This window comes from Protomyctophum parallelum, assembly GCF_964188405.1.
Source record: "Protomyctophum parallelum genome assembly, chromosome: 5".
Taxonomy (NCBI): Eukaryota; Metazoa; Chordata; class Actinopteri; order Myctophiformes; family Myctophidae; genus Protomyctophum; species Protomyctophum parallelum.
Window position 1 is genome coordinate 37,477,191 of NC_139702.1, and position 24,390 is coordinate 37,501,580.

Sequence of the window (24,390 nt, forward strand, 5' to 3'; positions counted from 1 at the left end):
ACACACACACACACACACACGCACGTTTTGTGTTCTTTTCTTCTTTTGTATGCCTACTGTTGTCAAACCTTGTTTGTTTGTTTTTATTTGTTCAATGTAGTTGCCACTTGTAAATCCATGAATAATGCTGGAAATAAGAATACACAGCAAAATGCTAATTTAATTGTGAGAGTGTAAAGATGAACCTTTTGGAATGTGTGGGGATGAAAGACTGGAATATGTACTAACTTGCCCAGATGTGAAAGAATTGAAAACGTTGCATATATTAGCCAGTAAGTTGGTTCCTAAACTGTAAAATGTTTGCAAAGCTAATACACTGGCTACAAATGAGTGTAGCCAGTAATTGATTGTATGTCTTAAAATGCAAACAGGAGATTTTCTCATGTCACAAAGCTATAATTATAACATCATGCAAGCATCAACTGTCATTGATGTCATTTTCGCAAACCACTTATAAGAAAGAAACATTCTTTTAGTCAAGATGTCGCAACAGGCACTGTCTATAGCACCTCCTCCTGCAGTGCAGTCAGACATAAGACGGGGGTACAGAGGTAGAGACTGGACAAGACAAAGTGAACAGGCAGAGGATTCACATACTTTAAGTATACCGCTAGTGAATGACCATCTGACTTTATATAATTGCAATACAGGCCACTGGTATGCAGTAACATTTTAGTACGATTTTTAACAGATTTGATCAGATGAACAGATAAAGATGTCTAATATCATCATTCTCATGGCACTTCTATCTTTTCTTACCATGACCGACGGTGAGTCTCATCTTTCATCTTACATTTTGTAAAGTTTGGCACAAGTTTTGCATTCTGTTCCATTTTGTGCACACCCTCCAGGAATTTGACTGTTAGCCTACAACTTCACTTCTTGTGCGACTGTGAAGAAGAGAGAAGTTGAGACATGCATCCTGTCTCTCATAAAGGATGAACCTGGGAGATTAACGAGGTCAGCTAGTATCCCGGTAGCAGAAATCTCTAGAAAAGTGTGTTCTTCGGAGCAGAGATCTCTGCTACACTTTGTTGGCTACAAGGGCCCGCATAATTTGGGAGTCAATCAAAGCCAATGGGATATAGAAAATGTGACTGATGCATCAAGATCACATAACTGCAGTTTGGACTAAATATGTAGGAGAAGACAATAGGGTAAAGAAAACGTTTGAAGAAAACGCTAAATGGCAGAAAACGTTGTCAGACATCAAAAGGTCGGGCCTAGGGAGTTAAGACATGATCCAATGAATCCATAGAACATCTTTGATTGTATGGCATATGGTTCATAGGCCAAAAACTAGAAGCGACCTCTTATAACAGCCAGATGTGGGGTGGCGATTCTTCCTTGACCTACTGGGATTGTGTGTGCAAAGTATTTTGTATTGAATTGTAGCCTACTGTTTTGGGCAAAGTGGGCCCCTATACAGCAAACTTTGAAAGGCAATCGGAATGGAATCAGAAAAATCTGACGAATAGAATAGACCGTCACCTATCACCTTTATTGATCCAGCGAGGTAAATGCAGGTGCCAGGGGCAGCATGGCAGTTAAGTTACAGATACGGAGTATAGTACTAGGTACAGTCAGGAAAAAAACATCACAAAAAAGCACCATGATGATGACCAAAAGGTCAAATGACAGCCTGCACCATGCAGGACAAAAAAACACACGTGCTGTGTCATTGAGTAGGCTATACATGAGAAGTTGTGTCACCAACCAGGCAATAAAATGTTTTGACTGTATTACCTATAATGATCATTCATAGGCCAAAATATAAAGCACCCTGTCATAGCGCCACCGTGAGGCCTTGAACTTAACATTTTGGGGTAGATGGTGCTTACAATAGGTGTTGAAAGACGGACACACACAGACACCCAGGGAGACAGGGTCGAAAACATTATCAGTCAGGCACCATATGATGCTTGATTAACAGACCACGCCACCTTAAATAAAAATGGAACTCTAAAAAGTAATGCAATTGATATGTATCCAAACCATCAATACATTTTTAAAACACAAAGCATATTTTCATTTGAAAAATAGCTTCCCTTAGCGCAGGCATAGATTGGACGTTCGTTGCACAGGGCCAACATGTTCTAGCCTGCTATATTATGGTGGCCTGGCAGGCTGCTGTTAGAAACAATAGGTGGGCAACGTGGGTGGTGGGTAGCCCAAAGGTTGCCAGTTCCCATCCCGGGCCAGATTCCACAGAAATCTGGCAAAATGTCAGCTGGCAAACAGACATTAGTCAGCATGACAATCAGATGCAAGCTCCAGACCTATACCTTTGTGCCCTTAGGCTCAGGCACAAGTAGCATTATGACATTCTATTCCTATAAAGTACCTATTCTATTCTATGTTATTCTAATTTATAAAGGACTAGAAAAGTGCACTGCTCTCTGAGCGAAGATCGTTGCCCGACGCCCGGCCATGATTGATACTCAAGGCCTGCAAACTTTTGAAGTGAATAATAGCCAATCAGAATGGGATATGAAAACCTGGAATTGACCTTGAATTGGAATTGATTAAAACACGCAAAACAATAAAGATTATAGGAACAAATAATTAAAAGTACTTGAATGAATTAAGTACTAAACAGTAAGCAAGAAGCACCATGAGGCAGATTAGAAGAATGTGAGGCATAGGTTCTTCCTTGGCCTGTGTGCATGCAATCAGTTTTACTCTGTGCCGAGCTGTTCACAGACTGATGGCGGACTGGAAACAAAAGAAAAGAAAGACAGGGCCAAAAACATAGCCTAAATCCAGCCTTTGGCCTGCCGGATAACAATTTGAAGCATGGAAATTGGGAGGGAGTGAAGCAGCATTTCTTAGAAAATTGATAATTTAGAAAACTAAATTATCTATAAATAAGGAAAGTCTACACGGAAACTCCAATGTAGGCCTATGTCATTGTCCCCAAAAAACTGACTCTAACCCCTAATGTTGTTAGGGTTGTCACCAATAGGCCCTATCTATGCATCCAAAGCCTGTCCAGTGAACTAACATGCACAATATTAGCACCCTGACTCTGTTTGCAATCAGTATGCAGCCTGCAGGAATGATAAACTGGGGTTCACACTGGTACTGAGGAAGTTTAGGCGAGTACAGTACATCAAGTCAAAGTTGTACGATTTGTCACACACGTTACCCCCATCTCTTGGAGTGGTGAGCCGCAGCCAAGGAGCGGTGAGCTGCAGCCGTGCCGCGCTCGGGAATCATTTGATTAGTAGATTTGACTCCCCCAATCCAACCCTTCGATGCTGAGTGTCAAACTGTCAATTAAGCAGGGAGGAATTGGGTCCCATTTTTACAGTATTTGGTATGATCCGGCCGGGGATCGAACCCCAACCTCCCAGTTTCAGGGCAGACATTCTAACCACAAGGCCACTGAGCTGGTATCCCATCATGATAACTGACCTGGACTATGCAGATGACATCTCACTAGTCTTAAGTAAGGAAGATAACTGTTACTGGTGTGCAGGAGTGCAGGAAGATCGTCCCCAAGTTCAATGGCAAGAAAACTAAAGTAATTGCTGTTAACACGGAGGACAATGAATCAGTTAACATGAGTTTAATATGGAAAGCTCTAGCTTTCAGTTAAATAATTAACTGTTAAGGACTTGGTTTATTTCACCGTGGCTCAAATTAGCAAATGAAATTTATTTAAGCCCTTAAACTCTTTCAGCGCCACCTGGTGGTCACCAGTTTAGGCTTTGAGTGCCAATTCTCCCATCATACTATATCATCATCATACTATAATTCTAACAATGTCTGTCTGTGTGTCTGTGTGTGTGTCTCAGAAACACAGCCGTCGCTCCTCATTGCCTGCACCAATCGCTCCCACTTTTCACACAGGCATTGACCATATGAATATGGAGGGCGTAACGAAAGCCCTTTTTTTGATTTGACACATTAATGATTATTAACGGCCACAAGGGGGGGCAAATATTAATTATAAATAATTCTATTATACATGTAATTTGCATATGTGCATGTGCATGTCATCACCTGTACACCAGATTAGAGGAACTTTCAAAATATTATTTGAATTCCCAAGTGAGCACGTCTTGTCTTCCGTGGCATCCGGTCCATAATTGGCAATTAGACGTCTTGTCGTTTATGGCTCTTAAACTTAACAGTCAATATTTAATTTCAAGCGTTTTCTACCACACCACGCCCATATCCACCTTCCCATTACAACAGTGGTCCCCAGGTTGATTCTCAGTCAGGGTGGTGGTCCCTGGTTCATAATCTGCTGAAAGCCCCTGCACTAGAGGAAAGGCCGTGCATGGGGTCACTCAAATGATAAATACATTTCATGGTAAACCCATTCGAGTTTGAGATCCCAAAGTGGACATTTTGGACATTTTTTACACGATTAATCCAATGGTAATCCAGATAATTGAGATTGAGATAATTTCTTTGGAATTCAAATGTTGGACAGACCAATACTGCCATACGGCCCTGAACCTTATGTCACACAAAATGTATCCAAAAGGCAAAGATCTATTTGTGCACAGTTGCATTCTGGGACCTTTTTTTTTATTATATTAGTTTTTATTAGGTTTTTATAGATATGACAAACAAGACACACATAACAATGACACATACACCAGACTGGGCAATGTATATAAAACGAGTGCATTCTGGGACCTTTTGCTTATACCATTAGCTATAATATAATATAGCTTTAGAAACAAGTAGATTAATTTGTACTCCTGAGGAGGACAGAATTTGGTGCATGACACAAAAATAAAGAATTAAAAAATATATAAATATAAATAAATTAGGACGATAAAGGAGGTATTAATTTAATTATTCATTTATTATAGGTATTTATCTATACATTTGATAAATTGGGTACAGAAAAAATATTCTTAATCTGCAGGTCTATATTTAATCGAATTTATTGTTACAACCCTGGTCTAGGTTTAAGGAACGCATATCCGTTTGTATTATTTGTTTGCGCCCCAAATAATTTATTTTGAATGTATGTGTATTTAATACTCTATAATTATCTATATTTGATGGTTTTTCTATTTGAGAATTTGGCCCATAGGGCCCTCCATATACATGGGGGATCTAGTGGGAAAACAACTGTTTAATAGTTTCATAGAAATGTCCCTGGCTGAGTCTGGATTCCACAGACTGGTTGAGGTTTGGCTGATTTTCCATACCAACTTATTTGTTTCTGCAATAAATAGGTCTATACTAGTTGCTGTATATTCTGCAATTTGGTGATTATAATTAGTGACCCATGACTTCACTTCTTTCAACCCCCAAAAGGGATGAGCCCAGGGGAGCAGGGGGTGAACCTTCGCTGTCAGTGCATCAGCATGGAGAAAAGGCCCATCGGTCGTCACATAGAAAAGATGGAGATAATCCCTGCAAACTCACATTGTGAGGATATTCAAATCATGTAAGTATGTGGCCCTATGAACACCTTCGGTACACTGGTACACAAAACAGGTTATTCCCACCAAAGACCATGGTACAAAAATAACTGTAATAACATGCATAGTTTGTCCTCATAGCTTTATCTATTTCATACTGTGACTGCAGATGTTGCTGTGTTCAGTTTCAGTAGAACAGTGGTTCGCAAACGTTTTTGGCTCAGGTCACCCCTGTAAATATTAAATAACCTTTTCATCCACACCACCCCTGAATTAAATTATTACTTTACCTCACCCTACATTTATGTGTAAATCTTTTCCCCTAAGATACAGTATGTTACTAGCAAAACGTACGAATATTAGTTTCCATTATGACAGATTGAAAATAACTTCATAAGTGAAGAACATTCACCAAAAACAGCCAATCTACAAGCTCACAACGTCACATGTCACAACGTGGCGCGTTGTGAACTTGTAGAACAGCTATTCTTTGGTAAGGAGGTTTGGTGGTTTGTCTTACTAAGTAAGTTATAAGTATAGAGGATTTAAGTGGTTAAACTGAAGTGATATGGAATGTCACAATGCATGCTGGGCAGTGGAGTGAAAGATTACAATACCCTGTCACAATGCATGGTGGGCAGTGGAGGAAAGATTACAATACCCTGTCACAATGCATGCTGGGCAGTGGAGTCCTGTCACAATGCATGCTGGGCAGTGGAGTGAAATTGCGCCCTCGTGAGGATCTATATGAGTTCTGGTCACTCACAATCAGATGCTTTGCTGCTTGTTTCTTGTGGCCATCAAATCTTAGATCTGCACCTACCGATATGTTTGGTGACATCTAAATTCAGTAAAATGTCCAAAACTGTTTGGAAACAATTCAGGAAATACCGGTATTACAATTGTGTTATACTCCTTTTCTGTTCCGGTTCAGTGTTTCATACATACATTTTGTTAATGTTTGAACTGTAATGGCAACACAAGTCTCCAAGTACAGCTGATAACCTGTAGACTACTGCAATAGTACTTTAGGATACATGACAACCCAATGTCTATACATTTTTCAAAGATATGTCATCCCGGCCCTAACACAAGCACAAGTAGCCTACATCCCATAACCCGCCATGAGCCATGCAGGCATTATTATAGTCTGCTTTGGCATTGTGCAATAGGCCATGGCACAATGCCAAAGCAGCCAATAATAATGCCTAATTTATATCATTCGCACCTCTGTGTCACGCAACGGAATACACGTTATGAGCTTGTAGATCTGTTGTCTTTGGTGCATGACACCGCGTAGTGAGACGAATTATGAAGCGCGCTTCAGTTATCTATAACTGCAGATGATGAACTGACTAAATGGATCGTATCATATTGCCTTGCATTGCTTTCCGGACCCAGGTGCAGCACTAGTATTGATAGAATTGCAGAATTATTAATATAATTTATAGTCCTTTATACTTGCTTAAAATAAGTCATTTTTAGCACCCACTGGCCAAGTGGTCCAGGCGCATGCCACATATAGGCTTTGGCCTGACAGCGCGTCGCGTGTTCGAGTCGCCGTTTATGACGACCTTTGCTGCATGTCTCTCCCCTTCTCTTTCTCCGTATTGCCTGTCCATCTTCACTTAATACTATCAATAAAGGCAGAAAAGCCTAAAACAAATCTTAAACAAAAACAAAAAGTTTGTTTGACAATTTAGGCAAGCAACACCATCTTACTGTAGAGTATAAACTAAACTTCTTCCTATGTCCTGCAGTGTTACTCTTAAAAAGACTGGAACGAAGGTATGTCTGAACCCCGAGGCCAGATGGGTGAAGAGAATCCTTGAGAAGATCAAAAGACAGCAGAATGGGTACGTTTTTTTGTTATTTTTTCAGCGTTGAGTGACCGATCCCTCTATACATCTTCATAGACAAAATTAAATACATCAAAATGTTTGCAAATATAATACAAATGTTGCGTTTCTCTACAGAAGGAAGCATCGCACCTCCACAGACTCTGCTCATAAGTGAGATGCAGTACTTCAACCATGGTTTTTCCAAGTGTTTTGTTGACATACAGAGACTTACATTACTAAGTTGTGTTGGCAGCAACCCTATAACGAGAATGTGAAAGCTTGGTTTAGAAGATAGACCCAACTTAGTCTAGACATTACAATGCAGCGCACCAAAAGACATTTATTTCTTTGTTTAGGCCTACTTGTTGGCTTTTCATGAAAGACAGTAAACATTTGTATGAGAAAAGGGGTAGATTCAAGAAAATGTTTTTTATATTTCTATTTTTTTAAATAAGTCATTCCTTTGTATTTGACATGACATGCTGCATATTGCTTTATCTATTGTTTTTACATCCATTGTTGATGTATATTACAAAGACTATAGGTTGCTGTATCAAATCACTACACAAGGCCATTAAACCTTCTGATTCCCAGGCAGGCTCTGCTAGGCCAGTCGTTCCCAAACTTTAGCTCAAGTCCTAAAAGAGAATTGTCTCCCCAGGAACCAAACTAGTGAAAATAGTACAAGCACACACAAGAATGCAATTACAGCATTGTTCCCATGTCTGTTGGTAACCCGAGATGAATAATGCTATAATTGGTCCCAGAACAAGTTAATGCGGGTGTAGTGAGATGCTATAGCCTCAAGTAGCCAGACAATATCACAAATCTGCCAAATGGACCTGTAAGGGTACATTTGCTTTCATTTTACACCATCAAGAGTTAAAGTTCTATAAAGGGTCCATTTGGTTACCAACTCTCCATCATTTAACTGACCTAGAAACCACTGGGTTAGACCATCAATGCCAGACCTACCAGTACTCAGTTACGCAGAACCGTGTCACAATATTGTACCTTGGTAAACACCCAAAATATTTCAACACAATGGAAGACAAGTAGGAATTATTATTTTTACCATTTGTCTTTTTGCAGACAGGAACCAAATCAAATAGATATTAGAAGGCGTCAAGTCTGGAAAGAGTCATTCCAAAGCACTAGTCACTACATGACATAAATGCCATTTTTAAAAACATGTTACTTGATTAGAAATGCAGCTGAATGTCACAAGAGGAAAGTTGTGTTCCGATGTGATTTGCCATCAACTGAGTGCCAACACCAGCAGTCTACTTTGACATACTGTTATGTATCACAAGAAAATAGAATTGCATTTGTATTAACAAGCAGTATCAGTCTCATCATTTGGTGCAATAATTAGTATTGTGAATGTTGTAAACACGTTACCATAGTTTACTGTATCGTGCAATGTTTGAAAGAGGCAGCTCTAAAGCCATTGCTACAATATTACTACGTTAAGTCAACAGTTCTGCATTCAAATTAAACATACTAAAATTGTCACTTAAGACAAAAAGCTAAGGTTTCAAATCAATTCAGTATTAAGGCAAGAGGTAATTTAACTGTATAAACTGTATGAGTAACTGTATGGTTCAATACAAAATAGCATATCTGGTTTTAACATGTTTATTTGATGAAACCGCGTTCAAATAGACCATGTAACATCAGGTTTTTGAGACAGTAGTCCAATCAAGACAGAATCAACTGGTAGCAGATCGTATATATAAAATAAAGATGAATAATGACACAAACAGGTTACCGGTATGTTATTTTTAATTTAACATTGATCGAGCCAAGTGCAAGGAAGTCAGTGAAGTAAGAAAAGGAGGATGGCGAGCACAGTGATGGCAAGAAGTTGAGGAGAACTGCCGCAAGAGGGCATGGAAGTCATACGGGTATGCATTATACTAGTGTTGGAATCATTATTAGTATACTGACTCAGAGTGTGGGGCAAGTGGTCAAGGATGGAAGCAACATTGGTGCCCAATGCCCATCATACAACAGTGATTAATTCCTTATAAAAGACAAGAGGAGAAGGGTAGGGAAGCAAGTAGAAAACAATGGAAGACATACTGTTGCCCAATGGCAATCATGCATTTGATGTGATAATAACTCATACAGAGGAGGGGGGGGGGGATAGTGTTGGCGATGCGTAGAAACAAAGATTGTTGGAAGGCCGCACAGGTGACCAATTCAAGGGTGCATCTTCACTTGAAGCCATCAAACATCTCTTGAAGCTTCCCTGCATTAGCCCCAGAGAACTGCCCCAGCTAAAAAGGAAAGCAGAGAGTAAAGTTGACTACGTATTCCTCTAGGATTTGACCAAAACAAAAGTGGATTGCAGGCAACTGGAATATAACAGTTACATTCAATATTTCATATTTGTTACATGGTATCGATATGAAGATAGATGAAGAAATAAAAAATATCAGTATAGTATGTCAAGTCAATTGTCCTGTATCTGTAAAGCACAACACTTATTGACCAAAGTGCTGTATAGACCACTACAATGATAAGAGCGCACCTCACTTCACACAGGTGCAGTGTTGTTCAAGTTACTTGTTAGTCATTGCGAACGCAGTGATTGCGAACGCAGTGAGCCACTTACTATGACAGCAAGGGCTGAATGTCTGTGTGTGTGTGTGTCACGCTGTTACACCACCCGCCCGCCACCAGAGGGCGCAGCTGTAACACACACACACACACACACACACACACACACACACACACGAGCTGCGTTCGCTTCCCGCGTTTGCGCGTCTTACTTGTAGTTACTAGTCTGAAAAAGTAACCAATTACTTTACTAGTTACTAAATTATGAAAGTAACTAGTTACTTTACTTTATTAAAAAAAAAAAAAAAAGATTTTTATATATATAAAAGATTTTCCAATTCAGACACATTGTTTTCAAGGAAAGAATATTCCCCAATGTCACTGGTCCAGTTGTGGTTTGTTTTAAGCGCTACTCTAAAATGCACTTATGCCAATAGTACAATATCAAAAAGCACAGACAATATCCATTCTAATGATATGGATATAATACGGATGCCCTGCCCTTGCACAGACAGGCCTAAAGTAATTACCCTATGTTGACCAATCATCATCATTATGATGACTTCATGCCCTGTGGAAGCCACTTTCTCGTTCTCATGTAAAGATGAAATTGTAAAGAGTAACATTACAAGTTACAGCACAAAGTAGTTTTGTTATGTAAAGTAACTTAAAGTAAGGGCGTTAGTTCCAACACTGCACAGGTGTGATTTTTATATCCAGCTTTTGGTGTGTGTGCACAAACTTTGTCCTACAAACATTAAATTCCCATTGACAGTACTAAGAAGTCCTTAATATGTCATTGGGGTGATTTATAGTTGTATATTGTCATCATAACGTGTGTGTGTGCACACACACACACACACATGAGTTTGTGTAGAGAAAGTAAGAGTTGTGATCGGGTGTACGTGTGTCGTGCCACTCCCCCTAATTAGTGTGGAGTCCGCCAGAGTTCAAAATGGACAGACATCAGCTAAGCTGTTGTGTTAAATGAAAGCCGAAAAATCAACACCAGCGAGGATGTACCCGCAAACACAACCTTTTGTGTGCGTCATTAACAGGGAGGTTGCCAGGTGCGAGTGTTCCAGGTGGATGAGGGGAGCAAGAAGGGCCATCAGTCATCACTTATGATTTTACGAGATTAAGGATTTAATTAGACTTTGCATGCACAAGTCAAGAACAAGTTGTTCACTCTAAAGGTGAAGCTTATTGAGGGGCGCTAGCCCCTCCTATATACAGGTTTAATGTTTGTTTTAAAAACACCATTGACAATGAAGGGAAAATTTACGTCATCTTGTCCCTAACAAACATTAAATGCCATTAACAATAAAGATAATTTAATGTTTGTGTTGGCACCGTTTTTTTATGAGTTAGACTTTAATATATTAGCGCCCCTCACTTTACACGGGTGGGGTTTTTTTCAACTGGCTGTGGTCGATTTGGTGGTTCAGCTAGTGACGCTTGTCTGTAAAGTCTATGTTTTACCGTGTCGTGCATCATTCAGTACCTACTGCTGAATGACATAGTATAAGATTGTGTGTGTGTGTGTGTGTGTGTGTGTGTGTGTGTGTCTGCAGGCCATTTAGGATTCAAATAATGAGAGTTGGGATGAGTTACATTCAGATTTGAGCATCAGTACAGAATAAGGACCAGTATGGCTTTTTTAGGACCATGTCCATCTATGGTGTCAAATGTGTGGTAATCATATTAAGTTCACATAAATCTAATGTGTTTATTGCTATAGTAAACTTCACTTCTGTAAGTGTAAAATGGGAGGAGGGGGAACTTTAAATGTGGTCAGCCCGGGGCACAACACTGTTAACACAGGCCTGTGGGTTTCAGTCAGTAATCATTCCTGACTGGGTTCCATTCAGGAACGATCAGGGTCAGGGACAACTGACTAATCCCAGTGTACAGGGAATGGGGAGTGGATGATTTTCTCAAGGTCTTGGGCAGAGAAACCGTTGATTTGTCGATGGTACAAAGCTGGGGGGAAAAGAACATCTTTCACTGCTGCATTTACATGCAGAATCAAAGCGCAAACCGGTGGACAGGTTGCCAAGACGTTTTTTTTTTAATCCAAGTGATGGAGTCAGGGGGACCAAACAGGACAACTTCAAACTTGCTTTCATTCAACAGTAGGAAGTTGTGTGTATTCCAACAAGTGTGACTATGACCTCAAGGCAGTTCATGAGGCAGACTAGTTTGAACTGGTCGTTTGGAATCAGGGGGAGATAAAGCTGTGTGTCATCACCACAACAGTGGAATGAGAGGATTTTAATATGAAAGGGTACTTTTATTTTTATTTAAAAAAAAAAATCACATCCATGTGAAGTGAGTGGTGCAACTCTGTGTGGGGTCCAGACCCACAAGCATGGGTGCCGGCCCGGTTCCGGCGAGACGCCCCACGTCCGAAACAGTTGAGAAATGACAAGAGTTACAGTGTAGGGGTCCTCCGGTGGTCCCTGGAACATCCAGACCCCCAGGAACGCGCCCAGCCAGCCAGCCAGAGACACACATAGCTGTCTATAGGAGTGGTTGCACCACTCAAAAAGGATGGATTGCCTGTATTGACAAGACAATGTCTTGATACGTTTAAATACTGCCCAAGTTATAATGAAAGGAAGTCAAGAGTCCCTACCTTTGCCTTGTTCTTGTAGAAGTGAAATGTGGGCATGCTGTTGATTTCACAGGCAGCAGCCACATCCTGGACAACACACACACAAAGAGTTTGCTTGTAATATACTGGTCAAAAACGTATCACATGCAATTCTAGTGCATTAAGTGCGTATCATTCGTTATGTTTATCTCACACACACACACACACACACACACACACACACACACACACACACACACACACACACACACACACACACACACACACACACACACACACACACACACACACACACACACACACACACACACACACACACACACACACACACACACACACACACACACACACACACACACACTTTAGTCTCAAACATAATGCCCACATTTTCAAATGGTTATGTGCAACACTTACATCAGCATCATCCACATCAACTTGCAGGAAAACACAGTCTGGGTTGGCGTCTGCCATTTTCTATAGAGAAAGAATAGGGGAAGTCTGTTAAACAAATACCACATTACTAAAGACATGACCTATAAAAGCAATAGTATGGGTTGTGGTCTGCCATTTTCTATAGAGACAGAGAAAATGGGAAGTCTGTTAGACAAATAAATACCACATAACTGAAGACATGACCTATATAAGCAATGATCTCAAACCATCAAATAACAAAACAAACAAGGTGAGAACTCCCTGACAGAGCAGATTAATCCATTGCGCAGTGCTTTACAGCTAGTGCAGGCAAGTCCAGACCTGTGGGATTTAACTCTAGGAGGACTATTACTTACATGGAAGGTAGGGGAAATCATTTTGCAGGGTCCACACCACGTGGCTGTGAAATCCACTACCACCAGCTTGTCTCCCGCATCTTCCAGAGCCTTGTCGAACATTTCCTAAAAAAGGGTCACAGTGAGACAATGATGTTACTACCTTTTTAGTTAGTTTCTTGGATTTTTAGTTTATCCTTTACATCTAAAAGACCAAGCATTTTGAAATCAACGCAGTGCTGGGTTGCAAGAGCCTTGCACCCACTGTTGATGATGTGCATCATCTCAGGTCACCTTGGATTGTTCCCAGCAGCATTGCATGGATTTCACAACGATTCACAGGTTCATGGTGCAACCCGTAGTAATATATGCACACACCAGGCTAGCTGTGTGTGCAGTTGTTACAGTGTGCTAGTGTGCGGCATTACCACCACACCCAGTGATTAAAAACATAAGAGATGAGAGGCATATAGATACTGGTACAGCTCACATTTCCTGGACATCTCACATTTCATGGACAAGACAATCTAATTCATTTAACAACCATGACATTTTGACAAAGCTTTTGGTGTATGATTTGCTTACTCAATGAGGAAGGTTTCACTACCTTGCCACACATCCGTGGGCAAGGTGCAAGACAATCAGCAGTATCACAAAAGGAAGTAGAGTCTGCACACATTTTGCCCCTATTAGTGTTCCTGCCGATCAGCCAGTAAAATGTTCCATTATCAACACCAATATTCAAGGAAGCTTCTCAGAAAGACAGCTACAGCAACTCAGCCAGGTGCCAGCCAGGCCATCTATGAGCCAGCCAGCCACTCAAGCAGATGTGTTCATTAACCTACCCCCTACTGCCAGGCCAACAGCGCGTCCTAGTGGGTCTAAAAACGAGTGTTACTCCCCCAGCGATATTTGTTCTACACTACAGTAGAGGTAGTTTGTTTTTCCGCTGTTCTCGTGTGATAAGATGATTGTTGGTGTTGCTGAACATGGGCCTCGTTTGTGTATTTCCTTGCAGAAATAGGCCAATAGTAATTTGGGACGGGTTATTTATTTATGGAAATCATAGACATGAAAATCGCTTTTACGTGCATTCACGACGGTTACGGTCGATTTTTGGCAGGCCACGTCGTTTTACAGCACACAAACGCCGGCTATATGCTCCGTCGTACGATGACGCCGCGCGCCAACAGATTGCAGATCTACAAGCTCATAGCAGATCGCGGATGCAATCGTTGTGAGCTTGTAGATCTGCCATCTTTCGCCGCGCGACAGCTATGGCGATATATAAGTCTATGGAGGATTTTGCTTTCACGTGATGGGGAGGACCATAGTCCGCCGTTAGCTATGTTTCATAACAGATGAAACTGATGAAATAACTGAATGGATGAGCAATGGCTAAATGAGATGGCTAAATGTAGCCTAATGTTTCCATCAATAACGCTTGCCTGGCTTGCTTAATGCTCTCGTAGCAAGCCCATTCACCACGATTAGAGGCTGTAAACTTGCCTGCTTTCTTTACTAAGCGTGATAGTTCACGAGGCGCGACAGATCTGCAATGTACACACTACATAATTATGAATACATGCAGCTGTCGAGAAAACAGACGAAATACGGCTAGAATTTAGCCAGTGCCATTGCTTTATTATCTGACCAAAATGTAAATTCCACCTATAACCCGATTAGTTAATGATTCTGCAGTCCTTTAGCCCACATTAGCTTGATCATTCACTAAAAGTTTCAGCATGAGAGTCCAATACTCCAATTTCAGCTAGTTTTTGTCTGGCATCTTATTATAGAAGATTACAAATCTAAGTGGATCGTATCAGTAAACTGTTTAGCTACAAGCCACCAATGATGTATTATAAAGTTACTTACTTTATCTTCGATAATGATGACCATTTTTCTGCTGTGAGGAGACGGGTTTGGTTGGGCTGGCTAATCGTGCTGCGTGAGTTGGGTTGGCCTCGCCTCGCACACGTTGTTAAGCAATGAAACCGCAGCGACCTCCACATGGTCCCGCCCAGTAGCCTATTACGCTTTTTAGACAATTATTCAATTATCCATAAACAAACATGCAATGCCGTGTCATAAATCTACTAGCCCTAGAATGGCTGTGATATTACATGCTTTTCATGCTGCCTATTCCAAATACATGAACATTTATGCAAGTATTATGCCTATATTATTTAAGCTTATTGTGTTTCTTAGACATTTCGGCTGTGATAGGGCTATAGCATTCTAGCATAGCTTTAGAAGATGATAATACCGGTAAATTTATTTGATCGATTCTGACATTACTGCAGTTGCATATTATCATAGTCAGAAAAGGCGATACAAGAAATCTATGATTTGATCCAGGAAGGCTAGCATTAAGCCGTAGAATGGCTATGCCATTACATTACATACATTTCATGTCTATTATTTTAATACATACATTTAAATTTAATTCAAACTGCCTATAATATGTGATATCACGACACATTAAATCACAGCCATTCTAGGGCTATGTATCATGTATCTGTATGGAATCCTTAGAGATGGAATCCCTTTATCCCTCTCCTCTCGCCTCAAGGGGCGTCCCTGGTTTCTATGGCACGCTTTGCCGTAAAGCGAGAGAAAATGCCTGAATCCACCGATGCCTCCTTGGTGAGAGACATTTGTTGTTATTGACTTTAAAGAATTGGAGAGAAGTCGACACCGCCGCTACGTGGAAGCTCAAAACGTCAAACAGCGATGCATAGGTTTCAAAGCAACTTGTAAAAAGCAATGGTTCCTCAATTTAGGTACGTGAACTCATGTCGTTCGCATCTCGTATGTCCGACGTCGCAGATAGCATGTTGATGTTACCTGGATGTGCACAAAGAACATAGAGCGAGCATAATGTTTAGGCTATTGATAGCTACAAAACTCACTATCTTGCCCAGTGTATGTGCTATGCAAAGCAAATTGAAATTGCAATTACCTGTCTGGTATGACAATTGATGTGATTCTTCATTGTTGTATAACTTAGATATAGGCTGCCTAATAGCCCCTCTCGGAACCCTCCATAAAGCTTTTCTGAAATTTGGATGTCGCTTTATTGTAGGGTCCCTGTCCATAACTATATTTTCGTATGGGAATTTTGGAACGCGGACATAAATATGCTCGCTAACATCGTATCTGCGCCGTTTGACGGCCTGTTTTCCTTTGAGGGCTTCTGAATTTGTGAACTATAAGTACCTATACATACCGCTGCGAATATCTCCTGTGGCGCGGAAGCCGTTAAGTATTTTTAATCTTTGTTTGACCGATTTGGTCGCTTTATTTCTTCTTGTTTGTTTACCGTTTATTGTACCGCCTCCCGGTGTGAGGTTGGCTACGTCCCTGCCTCTGATCTGATCTGTCATAGCTATAGCGCCACTAGCTAGCCAGATAGGCGGTACAATGAGGTGTCAATAAACAAGGAAGGAAGAGAAGAATCAAAGCGACCAAATTGGTCAAACAAAAATACTTAAAGGTATATTCAGTGATTTCACTCAAAAAACCATAGGTTTCGTTTTTGGCTGTGGGACTCAGCCTTTCATCCAATCAGGATAGAGAGTCAAAAACGAAACCTAAGGTTTTTTGACCCCCCAGGGGTTAACTGGGGACAGGGAGGAACTCTTTATATGGTCAGCACACTCTATAGTAGAGAGGATTATCACAACAAAACAAAAAAATAAGTGATATTTTAATTAAGTGAAATCACTGAATATACCTTTAACGGCTTCCGCGCCACAGGAGATATTCGCAGCGGCATGTATAGGTACTTATACTTCACAGATTCAGAAGCCCTCACACGAAAAAAAGTCGTCAAAGAGCGCAGACACGGTGTTTATGTTTTGTTTATGTTTTATTTATGTCCGCGTACCAGGTGGCAGCGTACTGCTGGAACAGGACCCCATGGTCTGTGTCATAAAAAATGTCAGAAACTTCAGTACCATTGGGTTCTGCTTGGAGGGCTAGGCTGCCTAATAGCCACACACACACACACACACACATACACACACACGCACACTGTGTGCATACCATAACTTCTAAGTTCTGGAACTTCTGGGGGGAAATAATAATATGAGTATGATATTCAGGTATTATGATGCCTGAATGATAGTGTGTAGATTGTTTCCTTTAACTGTTTCCTGTCCGACTCAGGTGCCTCCATGACCCCATTATCTTCACAAGGTGAAGTACATCTGTTGGCATGGAGGTAGGCAGCCTTCCAGTTGAGTTGTGGAGGGTTATCCTGGCCTACCTGCCTCTTCCAGACTTGGGACGCTGCTGCCTGGTGTGTCGTGCTTGGAGGGAACTCATCCTCTCACTGGACAATACCCGGTGGAGACAGCTCTGCCTGGGTTGCCAAGAGTGCCGACACCCCAACTGGCCCAGTCGACCACACCAGGAACCCCCGTCCTGGAGGGACGCCTTGAAGCAGCACGCGCTCGCCAGCCGGACCTGGACTCAGAACGGGCCTGAGCTCCAAGCATCCGTCTGCCTCCATCTTTTCCGTCGGAGAAAGGACCGCAGAGTTTGGCATGTCGGTTCTGGCCGTGATTTTGAGACCCTACGAGGGGCCCTGGGAGTGGCAGGACCATACGACCGCGTGGTTCTACACCCGGGAGTGTATGAGGAGCAGGCGGAGGTGACTCTAAAGGTGCCTGTAGAGCTAGTTGGGCTAGGTCGGCTGGGGGAGGTGTCCTTGCTCGTATGTGTGGAGCAGCAGTGCCCAACTGCCAGGCTGTGTAATCTGGTATTCATGCCAGCCTGGTTTTCCACCGTAGTATATAAGGTGAGTGGAAGAAAGAGTTGATAGACCGACCAGATATTTGTGTCCTATTTGTCTATATGTGTGTGTGTGTGTGTGACTGTGTGTGTGTGTGTGTGTGTGTGGGGGGGGGGGGGGGTCGCATGATCTGCGATGTTTTAACAAGAAAAAGGTTGAAAAATGTAAAGATTCAGGAACACATCGGCTGCCTAATTGCCAATACTCTAATGACTTAATTCAGTATGTTGACAAATATTTAATCTTTTGATTTCATCTGACTCTCTCCTTCCTTTACTACAGACATCCTGGGGTCATGTCCAGCTAGATAACTGTAATTTTGAGGGAGCTCAGCTGCAGATTCTTGGCCGAGGAACATGTCAGGCTCGTTTTTGTTCCTTCTCACAGGGCAGCTCGGCCCACTTTCTGGGTGTTGCCCTCAGCTTACTAGACAGCTGTGACTTCTCAGGAAGCGACACAGTCTCGGTAACTGTTGAAGGTCCTCCGGTGACAGAAAGGAACTGGGCTTGTAAGCACTTGGCTGCTCTTGCCCGAACATTCACATCTTGGGGCTTGCCCGGGAATAGTTGCCCACCAGCAGACCCTCGAACTGGGTATACCAGTGGAGCCCAGCCTCCTGCTGTTAACGTTTCTGTCGACAGAGGAGATGGACAGAGGAAGACTGGGATGGATGTACTGTGTCAGGGCACAGTGATTGAGGACGGCTGGATTGAGAGTGAGCCCAGTGAGGCAGAGGAGGAGAGCCAGGAGGTAGAAACAACCAGGGACATCGCTCAACCATTGACACTGGACTTCAAACTCCGCCATGACCACCACGGTCTCGGCCACCTCCTAAAGCCCCGGCCTGATGGGTCTGTGCCCCCGGCCTTCTCCCCCGACCCCCCCTCTGCAATCCCTGAACTCCTTTCTTTGCAGCAGGAGCTACACAGGGACCCAGAGGCCCAGACACTGGCAGGATCCATCCAGGGCTGCATTCTCAGGCGCTGCCTCTTCCGGGATGGGAAGGGTGGAGTGCATGTGTGCAATTATGGACAGGCTCGGTTGGAAGGGAATGTTTTCCGTGGGCTGAACTATGCTGTCCGCTGTATACAGAATGCTACGGTAAATAGGATAAGATTATAGATAATAGGATTATTATAATTTTTTTAAATTATTGTCATATTATGATTAAATAGGATAAGATTCTTTTTTATTTTATTTTATTTTTAAATTATTGTCATATTATGATTTGTTTTACAAAACAAAATGTCAAAGAAGCTTCCCTTTTGGATAACATTACTGAGAAAACTGAGAAAAAGCTTAGACCAAAAGTAATTGAGGTAAAATTGCCAAGTTGATCTGTTATGTGATCTACACTCTACAGATAGTGATGTTGCGTAATGAAGTGAGTGAGTGCCGTGCATCGGGTGTGTTCCTGCGTCTCTCTGCACAAGGCCTCATTGCAGAAAACAATATCCACTCTAATGGTGAAGCAGGGCTGGACATCCGTAAGGGGGCAAATCCCATCATCCTGGTAACTACTGCACTACTGTCTGACCCTGTACATATTATTATTACTAGCCAGACTTGTCTTCTGTTTGGCTATTTGGCTAATCATTTAGTGTCCCAATAAAACAAAAATAAAATAAAATGCTAATTTTACTCTGCATCCTTGCACAAGTCTCCCTTATTCCATCTGGTCAGACAATGACATTAGAATGTGTTGATCCGGCAGATACCTCAGGTACCGGCAGGCGGGCAGCCACTGATGATCTTGAAAGTGAATGACAATATTGAACTCACTGAAACCGATTTTCAAATGTAACTTCTTCATGTGCACATTCTCCTCATTGCTTCCTACCCTCTCTTTCTGTCAACAGTGTAACAGAATACACAGTGGTCTGCGTTCTGGTATTGTTGTCCTTGGCAATGGTAAGGGCTCCATCCGCAGCAATCAGATATATAACAACAAGGAAGCGGGTGTCTACATTCTCTTCAACGGGAATCCTCTGGTTAGGTATGTAGGAGTATTTACACCAAAGAGATGTGGAGCTGTTATTGTACATGTTTGTTACAATGACAATAAAGATCTATCTACTCTACAGTATCTATCTATTCCCATCAGTGGGAGAGGTGCTTGCTGTTTTGCACATTACGGTGTGGTTCTAGTAGTGGGTGAGCCATCTAGAAGAGAGTTTGTTTGTGTGTCTTTCCAATGGCTAATCATGCAAATATTGTTTTATTTTTTAGAACTTTAATTTTATACTGGAGGTCAATACTAGCGGTTGGATGACTGGCATCCGAAGATGACTGACATCATATTACTGTTTTTCTTTTCTAACATTTTCTTCCCCTCGGCTCATTTACTATGACTTACTTTCTCTCGTAGTGGGAATCATATCTTCCAGGGCCAGGCAGCAGGGATTGCTGTAAATGAGAACGGCAGAGGGATGATAGTAGGTGCGTGAATCAGTATGCAGCCATTTGTTTCACATTATTTGCATCTTTCTTTCTTTTGTATCACTCTTGACACCTGTTGAATGTTAAAGCACTGCAGCTATGCCATTTCTCTTACCCAGATAACGTGATCAGAGAGAACCAGTGGGGGGGTGCTGACATCCGCAGAGGAGGCGACCCAGTCCTCAGGAACAACTACATCTGTCATGGATACTCGGATGGTGTGGTGGTGGGAGAAAGAGGCCGTGGACTTATTGAGGGAAACCACATATACTGTGAGTAATCGTCTCAAGTTTATGATATTGAATTCCTGCTATCCATTCATATTAGACTAGCAATCTCATAGGGAAGGAAGAGCCCATTTAGGCTTTAAGGTTTCATATGATGCCACCCATTGTGTCCGTCATTAACTAGAATGGGCCTCCTCTCTCTGTCTTGTATGACGCAAACACTGATGTATAATTATTTTTATTTTTTTAGGTAACAAAGGTTGTGGTGTGTGGGTAATGTCCACCAGTCTCCCACAACTGCTGGGCAACTACATCACCCACAACCGCATGTATGGCCTGGCTGTGTTCTGCCGGAAGGACCCTGACAGTGGAGAGGCAAGGGAAGGGATCCATGCACGACAAGACAGAGCAGGTGGAAGGGAAGGGAGAGGGGGAGAGGTAGTAAGAGGAGGACAGGAACTATTCAATGAAGAAGGGGAGATGCTGGCATTGGAGAGTGATCTGGAAAGTGAGGACGAGCGCTACTCTGCCCGACGTTCCATCAGCGTGGCCCTTGTGGAGAGCAACTGCATGAGCCACAATGGAGGTGAGAATGAGAGCCATAATGATGGATCTAATATCACAGGTTACATGAATACTTTGGCTCAAGGCACTCTCTCCCCTTCTCTACTCCCTCCCCCTCTAGCGGTAGGTCTGTATGTAAAGAGCAGTGAGCCACTGAATGTCATCGCTAATCTAGTAAACAATAATCGTGGAGTTGGCATCGCAGTGCTACAGAGCACCCAGCTCACGCGGATGGTGGCAAACTGCATCCATGGCAATAGCCGAGGCGGTGTAACTGTGGAGAAAGACTGCAGGGTGGAGCTCCGTGGTAACGGCGTCTATGAAAACGGAGGCCACGGCATCAGTTTCTGTGGTGATGGGCAGATTGGAGAGAATGACGTGGTTAGTAATCGTGGATGTGGCATTCAGGTTTCCGACACCGCAGATGTCAAGGTGAGCTGTACTTTGGCATGAACACACAAATACACACACACTGTCACAAGCATACCAAACCTCATCTAAATTTCAATTAAATAACAGTTACCCAGTACTGTTCTCTTATGTTTTGTGGTTGTATCCGACTATCTGCATTGTTTCGTAGATACTGCGCAACCGTGTTCAGCCAACACAGGGGTGTGGCATCGCTGTCCTTGGTCCAATGAAGGGCATCGTCCATGACAACATCCTGTTCCAGGGTCATTCTGGAAACGGCAAACCACTGTTACACATCGACTCTGATAATGAGAGCTGCGTGTTACGCAATAACACCATACGCAGGCCTAGTAGCAGGTAGCTAGACATCCATCACTATCTGTACAGCACTCATGTTGATATCTGCCCTGCCTTCGTCTCAAAAATGTCATTATACCCCTTATTGACTTTTGGTTCCTGTCCTGCAACCCTTTTCCTCTCAAATTTACTCTTCAATCTATGTAAGGCGCCTTGAATAAAGGCGCTATATACCATTTATATATATATATATATATATATATATATATATATATACACTGTTATGTATATCCTTTTGAACATTAAGACTTATCTCCTTAACTTTATAGCTGCTCATCTGCCCCCCCCTGGGTCCTGGAAAACCCACCCCCTCGTCCTCTTGCTGACCTGACTTCTTGCCCATCCTCCTCTCAATATCCCTCCCGCCTTGCTATATCCATGACAACCAGGATTGGTGCCACTGTGGACAGTGGATGCCATAACAATGGCAGTATGTTCTGCACCATCCTGTGAGCCCTGGCTCCCAACCACCCAGGAGGTTGGAAAGAGATGGCATGACCCCCATAGCCTGTCACTAATACTGTATGTGGCTATAGCAAATGTGCAGTTAAAACACCTGCTGACCGCCTAGACTAGTTTCTGTTAAATTGGTCTATACCCCCCATTCTTCACAGGGTACGATCGGCTCCTTCGACCGACCACTTATTAACCACTTAATAGCAGATCAGCTGGTCTGGTCATGTGACTTCTCAAGTTCTTGATTAAGACATTCCAAAACATTGCCCTTTTGTTGGGCTGCTCATTCAATGTTGGAACTTACAGGCCCACCCAAGGAGCCAGCCAACTCTTCATTGCTTTAAAGCCTAATTTATAATCATTTTTACAAATGACACGTCATACGGTGAAATATAAATGATGCTTACCGTAACCATTTGAATCCCGCTAGACCTTGTTGCATCTACTGTATGCATGCCAAAGGTAGAGAACAAAAAACCTATTGTTTAAAGTTAAGAGCACAAATCTTAAACGTGTATTCATATTTTATTAGCTTTAACTGTATTAAGTGTAAATATAGTGTGTGTGTGTGTGTGTGTGTGTGTGTGTGTGTGTGTGTGTATGTATATATATATATATATATATATATATATATATATATATATATATAACAAATAAAACTTGGCTTTAATCTGCCAAGCACTTCGGAAATGCAAAAACGTGCCCATTATTTTAAATCCAGGTGTCTTGAGTGTCCACTTCTGTTAACAGAACAACGTAAACCTGTGCCTTGTTTCAGTGTAATATAATAAATGTACATTAGGTAGCTCGGGTAGTCCTTATTCTCTTATGTGAATATGCAAAAAATAAAAGTCCTTTGCACAGATTACTGGATCTGTTGTCAGGTGTCTTCACCAAGCAGTTTGAATTTGTATTGCCGTGGCCTTTCCTTCACATCACATCTTGACATTGGATATCAATGAAGTTCCATGTTACTACTGTAAATAACCATAACAATTTACCTGTTAGCACGTAATCCTTTTAAAATGTTTGATATATGATAAATCAGGTGTGCACACACAGGTTGACTCAACTGGTAATAGCCAGTTATAAATAGTTAGTCATATCAATTGACTCGTTTTCTAATCATATTTAAATGTGCTGTGATGTCATTGTCTACATATAATGTGCGTATGTTACCCACCCACCAGCTCAGTGGCCCTGTGGTTAGTGTCCGCCCTGAGACTGGGAGGTCGGGGTTCAATCCCCGGCCGGGTCATACCAAAGACTCTAAAAATGGGACCCAGTCAGCCAGTACCTCCCTGCTTGACACTCAGCATCAAGGGTTGGATTGGGGGTCCCTGCAACATACTAGCGTCATGTCCAGGGGGTGTACTTGTACATCAAGCTGCCTCATGCTACAGAGACAGGAGATAGGCTCCTGCCCTATGGGCCCCATGGCTCGCTAGATGTTTTAAACGATCTTCAAATGGTTGTTACATAACTTCATGGAGCACATTACAGTAGTGTCTGTTTACATTATTTGACACGAGCTCAACACAGACTTCGGTTTCCTTACAATTTCTACTTAAGAACAAAAATGCCAGGAAAGTAGCAATTTAATCATGCAATCAGTTTATTTTAAGGTAATTACATACCTTTCCATATTACATGAATGTAAGTCTAATATGGTGTGGAAATGCAACCATTCTTTTTTTCTTTATTTACCTTGGGGAGTTTTGCCAAGCATGAATGCCTTTTCAGAAATGCCTTCCTCAAATTAACACACATTAAAACTTGGGAGCTGCCCGGTACAACCACAGTTATAGTTGGCCACTGAGCAGCTCCACTAGAGCAGTTCAGGGTTCAGCCCTAATCTTTAGGCCACCACTGCCTCAAGTTTGTACAGTTTGGGAATGTTTGTATTCATTAAACTTAAAGCCACCATGTGGGAGAGGGGACATCAAGAAAAT

The 24,390-nt window shown here is 42.0% G+C and overlaps 3 protein-coding genes across 3 annotated transcripts; 2 read left to right on the forward strand and 1 right to left on the reverse strand.

The window, feature by feature from the left end:
• Nucleotides 1-548: 548 nt before the first annotated feature.
• Nucleotides 549-7,634, forward strand: LOC310858892 (C-X-C motif chemokine 10-like). Its single transcript, XM_083765189.1, has 4 exons — nt 549-770; nt 5,287-5,419; nt 7,154-7,249; nt 7,370-7,634. The coding sequence occupies exons 1-4, from the start codon at nt 716-718 to the stop codon at nt 7,407-7,409; spliced, it is 324 nt and encodes a 107-aa protein (XP_083621315.1). The 5' UTR covers nt 549-715; the 3' UTR covers nt 7,410-7,634.
• A 1,224-nt stretch (nt 7,635-8,858) lies between these two features.
• Nucleotides 8,859-15,163, reverse strand: LOC310858757 (thioredoxin-like). Its single transcript, XM_083765012.1, has 5 exons — nt 15,062-15,163; nt 13,205-13,309; nt 12,831-12,890; nt 12,438-12,503; nt 8,859-9,516 (listed from the first exon to the last, which is right to left on the reverse strand). Exons 1-5 carry the CDS (start codon nt 15,083-15,085, stop codon nt 9,454-9,456), a joined length of 318 nt encoding a protein of 105 aa, XP_083621138.1. The 5' UTR covers nt 15,086-15,163; the 3' UTR covers nt 8,859-9,453.
• Nucleotides 15,164-15,686: 523 nt separating this feature from the next.
• Nucleotides 15,687-23,372, forward strand: fbxo10 (F-box protein 10). Its single transcript, XM_083765456.1, has 11 exons — nt 15,687-15,969; nt 17,357-17,990; nt 18,267-19,085; nt 19,348-19,497; nt 19,844-19,980; nt 20,353-20,423; nt 20,543-20,695; nt 20,901-21,236; nt 21,336-21,646; nt 21,795-21,982; nt 22,252-23,372. The coding sequence occupies exons 2-11, from the start codon at nt 17,406-17,408 to the stop codon at nt 22,433-22,435; spliced, it is 2,934 nt and encodes a 977-aa protein (XP_083621582.1). The 5' UTR covers nt 15,687-15,969; nt 17,357-17,405; the 3' UTR covers nt 22,436-23,372.
• Nucleotides 23,373-24,390: the final 1,018 nt, after the last annotated feature.

Excerpts from the sequence above, each read along its gene's own strand:
- LOC310858892 (XM_083765189.1), top strand. The coding sequence starts at position 716 with ATGTCTAATATCATCATTCTCATGGCACTTCTATCTTTTCTTACCATG. Across the intron at positions 5,420-7,153 it reads TGTGAGGATATTCAAATCAT|TGTTACTCTTAAAAAGACTG; the intron begins GTAAGTATGTGG and ends TATGTCCTGCAG. Across the intron at positions 7,250-7,369 it reads ATCAAAAGACAGCAGAATGG|AAGGAAGCATCGCACCTCCA; the intron begins GTACGTTTTTTT and ends GTTTCTCTACAG.
- LOC310858757 (XM_083765012.1), bottom strand. The coding sequence starts at position 15,085 with ATGGTCATCATTATCGAAGATAAA. Across the intron at positions 12,504-12,830 it reads TTGATGTGGATGATGCTGAT|GATGTGGCTGCTGCCTGTGA; the intron begins GTAAGTGTTGCA and ends TGTGTTGTCCAG. Across the intron at positions 9,517-12,437 it reads TCTACAAGAACAAGGCAAAG|CTGGGGCAGTTCTCTGGGGC; the intron begins GTAGGGACTCTT and ends TTTCCTTTTTAG.
- fbxo10 (XM_083765456.1), top strand. The coding sequence starts at position 17,406 with ATGGAGGTAGGCAGCCTTCCAGTTGAGTTGTGGAGGGTTATCCTGGCC. Across the intron at positions 19,086-19,347 it reads GCTGTATACAGAATGCTACG|ATAGTGATGTTGCGTAATGA; the intron begins GTAAATAGGATA and ends TACACTCTACAG. Across the intron at positions 19,498-19,843 it reads GGGCAAATCCCATCATCCTG|TGTAACAGAATACACAGTGG; the intron begins GTAACTACTGCA and ends TTCTGTCAACAG.